Here is a 9,709-nt window from a genome sequence, read left to right as displayed (position 1 = left end):
GTTTGTGTTTTATATTATCGTCAGAGCTGAAAGTAGTGGAGGTAATATTAGAGGACGCTTAATATACCTTTTACACGGCATTTTATGAATATAAATATGAATTTGCATTTTATAAAAAGAAAGTTGTAATATTAAATAACATCTTCCGTAGATAGGTAATTTTCCAGATGGAATATTTTCGTGACTCTGATTTAGTTCACGTTTCCGACGCGTAGGGGTAGGTGCACAGAATAATTACAACCTTAATTTTTTTTCAACTTTTATAATATTATAGATAGATTTATGTATATTTAGAATTCTGATATGATTACTTCTGCAGTGTAGTTGGTTCCGCCGCTTCTACACATGCGCTTTGGAAGCGGTAGTAGTTATAATAAGACTAAAGTGATGTGACGTCAATTAGTGATACCGTATGTATCCAATTTTGAAAATAAACCTATTCCATTCTACTCTTATAGGTACAAGATAAATGACTGCAGTTTTCGTCCGCGTTCACTTTCTTTGCTAGTCTTCGCTCAGGTAAAAATGGACAAAAAACATTTAATGCAACCGTCAACTTCAAACGAAAATCCAACTGTCAGTGTCAACTAAATTTTCTTTCTCGTATCGCCATAGCGTTTCGCTTTGCTCAAAAATATCAAAAAATGATTGATAAAATTGTTTAATACGCAGTGAAGACTACAAATAAATTAATTCTAGTAGAATTCGATTAGCAGATAAATTAAAACATGGAGTTCTTGTCAGAGATAATAGGAGAGACCGTGATATTGGGGTTGGATTCTCTTATCTTAGGGTTCTGTATCAAACAGCTGAGTAAATGTAAACATATACTCAATGCTCTACAGGTAAGATACAAGGTAACATAGATAGGAAGATTTCGTTTTGGTTAACTGGACTCTACCAAAATAATTTGCTGCATTTATATGAGCAACCAGATACTTGGATTATTATTGATCTTAAATGAAAGTCCTACCTACACGCCAGTGTCCCACTGTCTGTAGGATTTTCAGACACTATACAGCAAAGAAGAATAATTTTAATTATTTGTCGACATAATTCTTCTTCTTTCATAATTTGTCGACTTAATCTTTTCATTAAATAAATTGGTTATGATGCAACCTATGGTAATTTTCCATTTTCGGCACCTATTAGCTTTATGTTAGTTAAACATAATGTATTGTATTTTAGACTGCACCAGTGCTGGACATAGATTCTACATTAAATAAAGAGATTAATAAATACCCAAACAACACTATCCCATTTGTGGTGATCCGCGGACTCGTCAAGCCGATGGGTAATCCTATCACAAGCAACTATAACAACTCAGTCACTGGAGTCATTCAGAGGTCAGTTTTATTTGGGATATAAATGCTTATTCATGTATAACAAGCCTAATTACCTAGTAATATATAGACAACACATACAAATACAGAGAGGAACATCTAATGTGACATTCCATAATCTTTCCATGGTCAACTACACTTATTCTTGTTTGTTAATACTGAGTCTGTAATTTTTAGAATACTACCTCTTGCTGAAATTTCCCAAGGGAGCAGAGCCGCGGGGCTCTGTTAAGTAGCTCTTGTCATACCCGAAGGTCTATTCTATATTGGTGCCAAATTTCAATCATACAAAAGTACCAAACTTTATTACAAGAATTAAGAGTGCCATATTTATATCACTATAGTGAATGGGTTAAACACACACACACAATCACGTCTATATCCCTTGCGGGGTAGACAGAGCCAACAGTCTTGTAAAGACTGATAGGCCACGTTCAGCTATTTGGCTTTAAGATAGAATTGAGATTCAAATAGTGACAGGTTGCTAGCCCATCGCCTAAAATAGGAATCCCAAGTTTATAAGCCTATCCCTTAGTCGCCTTTTACGACATCCATAGGAAAGAGATGGAGTGGTTCTATTCTTTCTTGTAATGGTGCCGGGAACCACACGGCCAATGAATGGGTTAAATTAAGCAACAAAACAATAATAATATATTTCAGATTGACAATAAAAGAACATGTGATAGCGAGAACCTCAGCCGGTTTCTGGTCTGACCAGACACGCACCATCCATGAGGTGTGCAACTCCACTCCTTTTGTGCTCAGCAACGGGAAATATAAAATTGAGGTTGTTGATGCACTGGCTGCAGAATTGCTAGGTATGTATCTAGCAAAACATGAAAAAATGATTAAGAAAAATCACATTCGACGGCATCTGTGGCGCAGCGGTAGTACGCCTTTCGTTTACGTTCAAATCCCGGCCAGGACATTATGAGAAACTATCTTTATCTGATTGGCCTGGGTTTTGGATGTTTATCCACCTATATGTATAAGTAGTTTATCATAAAATATAGTGTTGTTGTGTAAGTAACTTAACACAAGTTTCGAACTTCGGGACTAGAAAGGCTAGGTAATGTAATAAAAACCACCCTGTTTCCCCCTCAAACATTTTTTCTATTATAGTTTTACAGGATTTGATCGAGACGATCCTCCTGATCCTCCTACGGATTTGGTTAATCAGATAGTCAATATAAGAAATTTAAAATTTTTCTTTTACATTTTCAAACAAATTTAATATATTTTACAATTCCTACTTTTTTTCATCAGATATGGATGTAATCTCCGACAAATTCGAGCCCATGTTACCTGGTGTCATAGACCATGTTTGGGGCTTCTTCTCCGGAGTGAGACAGCGAGGGCTGCAGACTATGGAGGAGATGCTGCGGGACGGCTCCTACATCACGGCCATCGGGGAACTGAGCCGGAGCAACACCGGAGCCCTGAAGATTCAGCCACCGAGAGATGGGCTCCCGTTATATTTGACTACAGCCACTAAATCGTCTCTGTTGAAGAGGCTTGCTAGTTCGAGAGATTTCTTGAGGTAAACAAATTTGCGTAAGTTAACACTATTATTTCTTAAATACTTTCATCGAAAATTAGTGTCTGTTATTCCAGATATGGTAAGTAAAAAGTATGTCACATCCCTAAAATAAATTCTAGACTCGAATTATGGGATACTAACCCAACAACACAATAATACTTATTAATCTTGGAATCTTAGAAATCTTTTTCAAAAAGTTTCATATCAACACTTACTCCATAGAACATTTTCTGACAACCTGATTGACCTACTCAATTGGAGCTGCCAATAATTGAGCCATCATCGTTTAATTGTTACATGCGGAGAGAACTGAGACAGTACACATTTGTTTGTGTTGTGATGTGCTATAAATTTGTCTATGTTTATTTCAATGGCGTGAGTAGAAGTATATCTCTCTTTTTAACCAACCAAATCAGAAGGAAAGTACTTTTTAGGAACTTTTTTATTTTATAAAGTATGCTTTGTTATTTATCTTCTTTAATAGGTAATAAAAATTGACCCATGCATCTGACAATTAAGGTTCTTGGCAAATTGAGCAACTAAGCTAAGTCGATATTACGTTTGTACCTAGCCTTCTCCTGCTGCTCCGCCATATTAATTTTCAGCATAAAAATGCTTTTGTTTGACTTTTGTCTTTGTTAAAAAAGGTCTAACGTCTTGTTTATCAGACAGACACACTGGCTTTTGCATTCACAATATTTATCATCATCATATCACCCGTTGAACATCCACTGCTGAACACAGGCGTCCCCCATCATTTCCGCTTCACTCTGTTGGGAGTCCGCCTGCATCCAACATATACAGCAAAAGTACAGCATAAACAATGAATTCGCAGGATCCTCCTCGTAGTGTTCGGGTCGGTGGCGGCCGCGGCGTCGTGCCGCATCGTGTACAAGTACCTGAAGCGGCGCCGGCGGCGCGCGCTGGAGGCCGGCGTCAAGGCGCAGCTGGCGCGCGGCCGGCGCGAGCGGCGCGCGCGCGCCCGCGACGCCGACCTCGGCGAGCTTCAGCTGTGCGTGGTCTGCTCGGAGAACCCGAAGGAGGTTTGTTCATGGATATACTTCTTTTACCTACTCGAGGGACGCTATAAACAATCGCTGTTTCGCTTTTTATTAGGGCGAGAAAGGGAAAGCTGTAATATTACGAGCGATAAAAACTGTGTAGCGCGTGCCTGTTACGGGGGTTAGTGTTAGTGTCGCGTAGTGTAGTAGTAGTACTTGAAGCGTCTCAACTTCTTATAATTAGTAAATTGCATATTGTTATGGCAAATATGGCAAATATTTATTTAAACTTTTGACCAAATTCCAGATAATCCTGCTGCCGTGCGGCCACGTGTGCCTGTGCGAGGACTGCTCGGACCACATCGCGGACTCGTGCCCCGTGTGCCGCGAGCGGATCCAGTCGCGCGCGCCCGCCTTCATCACGTGAACCAGCTCGCGGGACGGTGAGGCGCCGCACACTGGTTCGAAAATCGTATATGGTGGACTTAGGGATCAAAGTGCAGCTATCACGCTGATTTTTTTTTTACATACTCCTTTTAACAATAGCTTTGACTTTTGTTAATAAGGTTTTTGCTAAAAAGTGCATTTTCATATTTAAAAAAAATACTGTTTATTTTTTTGTATGGAGAAAAAGTAATAATCATAAAAATCTTTGAAATGGTAATACTGTTAGGCAGGGCCTAGTAGGCGTTATAGTCCGCACAATTCTCAACATTTTATACCTTGAAGTCATATTCATATGTCTGCCGCTTTGGCGTCCACAGCGCTTGGAAATTTTCCTTATTAAATATATAGGCATCATAAACTAAATTACCGTACCCATACTACGTGACCCGTTCAGAGGCGGATGGGTCAGTCTTTTAAAATACCGCACTTGATCATAGGAGGGGGGGGGGGGGGGGGGGGGGGGGGGGATTTCATCATCACGTACACAATATCGCAGAGAGAATCAGAGGATCACAGAAAAGGAGGAGGGGCGGGGATAACAAAATGGATCCTTTTATACGTAGTATGGGTACGTTCCCTTATCTTATTAATATAATATATATATTAAATATAAATATTCTAGATCGAGTATAATAAAAATAGTCTAGACAGGAAACATTGTTTTATATTTTGTAGATCAAGTATATTAGTTAAACTGTCTAGATTTCAAACAAAAATGGACAAAACAAAAATGTTTGCATGTTTTAATAATATATCGTCACAGAAAAATTATTAAAAATGCAACAGAGAACTTCGGCCACTTTTAATATTCTTATACGTCTATTATTTAGTACCATACATTAAAAGTGACTGAATGCCAGACAGATTACCAGAGCCCTCCCCTCCACTGAAAATTATACTACTTAGATTCCATAGCGCTCTTCCATCCCCTCCACTAAAAAAATACTCGACTCTCATTGGTCGAGCCCGTAATCTCGTCCAAAGTGTGATGCATGAACAGGTAGAAATTATATAAAAGAGGCGCGTACGATAAAAAAATCACTACCAATTGAACTGTTGAAGAAGATACATCTCCATAAAATCAGTGACGCTCTATTATCATCTACATACCATGACTCGATTTGGAACCAACTTGGACTTCTACATATTTCTACGAGAAGGCGACCTCAAGGATTATAAAAGGCTCCATCAAGCGATTTTGGCTGGTATTCCACTCAGTGTTTGTGACCAAGATTCTGAAGAAATATTAAAGTTTTCAAGATCCATCACTGTCAACTTGAATCGCAGATGGACCGCGGCAAACAGAACTCAGAAAACATTTATGAATAAACATATGGGCTGGTTAGAGGAAAGAATCAAGTGGCCTGTGTGCAATAACCTGAATCTCGCGAAGATTTTTGAAGATACCATAGAGGAAGAAAATCAGCTACCAGAGCCTACAGATTACGTCACTCCATCCACATCTTCTGTTACAAAGGATATGAGCACTTCTACAGAAAGTCCGGTCAGAAAACCATTTTCTGACCTGGGAAACAAGCAAAAAAAAAGACGGTCAGGTACATTAACTGACTATACAGCAGATGAGTTGTCTTTTGCTCTCGTCTCTAACCTGAAATCGGAAGGAAAAATCGACCTTGCCCAAGTGATTGGGCACCTTATGAAAAACCCAGAACGAGCACACGAAGTTCAAACATATTTGTTTCACAAGGAGAAGAAGGAAACTCTCGAGGAAGATCAAGCTTTGGCCCTTGCTACTTCACTGGATTTGTCAAAATGGAGATATTTGACGCTAAGGGCTTTCTTGACAAACTACGAAGGTTCTGCACAGCTTCCTTCGTACTACAAACTGTTGAAAGCTAAGAAGAAATGCTATCCGGATACGTCTGATATTGAAGTAACTGAAGATGGAGCAAAGGTGAAATTGCAGTCATTACTGAATTTGACTGTACAGAGGATCCTGCAAGTTGTTGGCGAACCTCTAAATCTCCCAGATGGACATCTAAAAATGACCAGCAAATGGGGATTCGACGGATCTTCAGCACAAAGTAATTACAGACAGAAAAGCGGGCAACCTGACTTCGATGATTCATCAGTATTCATGACGAGTCTTGTGCCATTAAAGCTTGAGTCTGACAATGTGCTGATCTGGGAAAATCCAAAACCTTCTTCCACGTTTTACTGTAGACCAGTGAAGTTTCAGTTCGCAAAGGAAACCAGCGAATTCATCAAACAAGAAGAAGCTGCGATGAAAGAAGAAATCCGAAACCTGACTGTGTCAAGATGCGGGGAAGTCGAGATCAGTCATGATCTGCACATGACGATGATTGATGGCAAGATAGCTACAATCATCACCGATACTCCATCTGCAGCGACTTGCAATATATGTCTGGCAAAACCCAGTGAAATGAATAACTTACCAGAAGTATTCTCAAGACCAGTTCGGGATGAGGTGTACCAGTACGGACTCTCTACACTTCACATGTGGATCAGAAGCATGGAGTGTCTATTGCACATATCGTACAATATGGACTTCGAGATGTGGTGTGCACGAGGTGAAAATAAAAACCTCAAGAAAGCAAGGAAGGATTTCACGCAACAACAATTCAAAGAGCAGATGGGACTCTTGATAGATATTGTTAAACAGGGCTTCGGAACTACGAACGATGGCAACACTGCAAGAAAATTTTTCAGAGAATACCAGAAGAGTGCACAGATTACGAAGATTGATGAGAATCTCATTAGGCATTTCGCTGTGATCTTGCAGGTCATATCCTCTGGGAATGCCATCAACATCGAGAAATTCCGGGAATATTGCAGAGAGACAGCTGAACTTTTTGTACACCTCTATCCATGGTACAATATGCCAGCAAGTGTGCACAAGCTGCTCATACATGGGGCTGATATTTGCCGACATTTCTCTTGTCTGCCTATTGGAATAATGTCGGAAGAAGCATCCGAAGCAAGAAATAAGGAATTTAGAAATACAAGGGAGCAACACACTCGGAAAATGGGAAGGATTCAGAATAATGAAGACATTCTTCATAACTTTTTAATAACTTCGGATCCATATATATCACACATCAGGCCAAAGTATGCAAAATTCAATAAATTAAAATTATTTTCAGAAGCTATTGACTTATTAGAATCAGCGGTAGAGGAAGAAGCAGAAATGGAGATCGACGAAGTTTCAGTGGATAAGACAAATCCTTTGGAATAATCATCTCTTTAGTGTGCACAATATCACAGCTCTTTTCAGAGCTTTACAACAGCTCTTTTCAGAGCTCTACAAAAGCTCTTTTCAGGGCTACCATCTATATCTTCATATTTCTTGGGCAACATAGTCAATATCTAATGTATAAAATTCTCGCACGGTATAAATTTTGTGTGCTTGTCGCAAAGGTCTTGCTTTAAAAAGATAATCGTTTCATCATTAATAGTATGAAATTTCATCTCAATCAAAAATTTCATCGTAATCCTGACCTCCCCCCCAGCCTTCGTATGATCAAGTACGGGTATTTTAAAAGACTCCCCATCCGCCTCTGAACGGGTCACGTAGTATGGGTACGGTAATTTAGTTTATGATGCCTATATATTTAATAAGGAAAATTTCCAAGCGCTGTGGACGCCAAAGCGGCAGACATATGAATATGACTTCAAGGTATAAAATGTTGAGAATTGTGCGGACTATAACGCCTACTAGGCCCTGCCTAACAGTATTACCATTTCAAAGATTTTTATGATTATTACTTTTTCTCCATACAAAAAAATAAACAGTATTTTTTTAAAATATGAAAATGCACTTTTTAGCAAAAACCTTATTAACAAAAGTCAAAGCTATTGTTAAAAGGAGTATGTAAAAAAAAAATCAGCGTGATAACTGCACTTTGATCCCTAAGTCCACCATATACGATTTTCGAACCAGTGTGCGCCGGCGCAGCGGAGTGATATTCTGCATCAATTTCCATAACAAAACTAAAAAAAAGACTAAGAATTGATATGAAATTTCATATTGTAGATGGTCATTCAGTCACATTCTTGTCGAGCATTGTAGAATAATGTCGTAGATTTACAGTAAAGCAGGTCAGGATTTGGATGAAATTGTAATGATCACATTTTATTTTTACCGAGCATTTTAGAGCAATGCAGTGAAAAAACTGAACTTATCATTTTGTTTCTTTAGAAATTGTATTCTTACTGAAACTGTTTTGTTATTTAAAAGTTGATTATGGGAAGAATCTTTATTACAGAAATTCTTCTCTCGCTATTTCTTCCCTTCATCTATCTTTCATCTCATGAATTATACTCCTAAAAATTATATGCACGGCGCCCATCTTCTCTGTAACATAGTCTTTGTAAAAATAATTAGGAGTGAACCACTTTAGACTAATTCTAGTTTGTAATTATTTATTTCGTAACAACCTGGCCCTTATAAGAGTATTGAAAAATAATAAGGACAAAAATATTGTGAATAAAGTCTGGAAATATTTATTTACTCGTAATGTGGCCAGGCTGTTGACGTGGTGAAGATTTGGTAATGATCGATGAGCTTGTTGTAATGTTATCTTTCGTGAAAATGTTTTCCGGTAAAGTGTTTTCTTAAATACATTACATGCTATTGCTGTAAGTTTGACTATAAACAAAATAAATGAATTAAAAACAAATTGTATAGTTATTTATTCATCAGAAACCTATATGTAGCGAGCCCATTCTGCCGCATGACGCGGAACAAAGGTCATCTTCCTCTACATAAGATGTGGCTACTTCATCATTTGATTTACTTTCTTCATCTGCTGTGGAATTTTCTTCATTTATTTCTTCTGCTGGCCTCAATCTGTCCATAGCTGGTGTATTTTCTAACTCATATTGGTCCAATAAACTGTTAATCTTTGCACTGGAAACTGTGGGGTCGACATTTTTAGAATTTCTGCATTTGCCTGAACAACACTGTTTACTGCTACACTTATCACTACTGTTTGAAAGATTTTCCTTATCATTTATTTCAATACATGATTTTTTATTTACACTCAATTTCTTATTGTTACTACTATCATCTAAATCTGCTATCACTGATTTCAAAGTGTCCGTTTGTTTTGTACTGAATTCATCAAGCATTTTCTTAGCCTTAGAGCTCTTGCCAATGCCCAGTCGGGGTAAGCCCTTGTTCAGGCCCTCGAGGAGCACGCAGGCTTTGCACACCTCCTGTGATGACACAAAGTGACACCTCACACATGTCCTTTGTGACGGCAAAGACACTTCCTCTTTCACTGTCATAGTTTCACCTGAAAGGGATTTGAGTGATTTGTTAAAGGAATATCTATATGTTATTTAAAAGCATTAACTGTTTAGTCAATAAAATAAAGTGATTAACTTATCCTATT

General features: G+C 38.3%; 2 protein-coding genes across 2 annotated transcripts in view; one reads left to right on the top strand and one right to left on the bottom strand.

The window, feature by feature from the left end:
- The first annotated feature begins 593 nt into the window (after positions 1–593).
- LOC106140566 (mitochondrial E3 ubiquitin protein ligase 1) lies at positions 594–8,992 on the top strand. The gene is made up of 7 exons (XM_060944447.1): positions 594–845; positions 1,189–1,346; positions 2,004–2,161; positions 2,610–2,883; positions 3,719–3,926; positions 4,192–4,338; positions 8,263–8,992. The coding sequence occupies exons 1-6, from the start codon at positions 729–731 to the stop codon at positions 4,309–4,311; spliced, it is 1,035 nt and encodes a 344-aa protein (XP_060800430.1). The 5' UTR covers positions 594–728; the 3' UTR covers positions 4,312–4,338; positions 8,263–8,992.
- LOC106140565 (cytoplasmic tRNA 2-thiolation protein 1) overlaps positions 8,582–9,709 on the bottom strand; it is a 66,096-nt gene continuing 64,968 nt past the window's right edge. The window contains exon 5 of the mRNA XM_060944446.1: positions 8,582–9,610. Within this exon, the coding sequence (XP_060800429.1) occupies positions 9,012–9,610 (599 nt within the window). The 3' untranslated portion in view covers positions 8,582–9,011. The remainder of the gene's footprint in view (positions 9,611–9,709) is intronic.

The sequence above is a fragment of the Amyelois transitella genome, chromosome 5 (genome assembly GCF_032362555.1).
Source record: "Amyelois transitella isolate CPQ chromosome 5, ilAmyTran1.1, whole genome shotgun sequence".
Classification (NCBI taxonomy): domain Eukaryota; kingdom Metazoa; phylum Arthropoda; class Insecta; order Lepidoptera; family Pyralidae; genus Amyelois; species Amyelois transitella.
Note: the sequence above shows the minus strand (reverse complement) of the source record. Positions and strands in the feature narration are given on the sequence as shown.

Bases quoted from the DNA above. Each gene is read 5' to 3' on its own strand.
- LOC106140566 (XM_060944447.1), top strand. From the start codon at position 729: ATGGAGTTCTTGTCAGAGATAATAGGAGAGACCGTGATATTGGGGTTG. The intron at 2,162-2,609 runs GTATGTATCTAG...TTTTTTCATCAG, and splicing joins ACTGGCTGCAGAATTGCTAG to ATATGGATGTAATCTCCGAC. The intron at 3,927-4,191 runs GTTTGTTCATGG...ACCAAATTCCAG, and splicing joins GCTCGGAGAACCCGAAGGAG to ATAATCCTGCTGCCGTGCGG.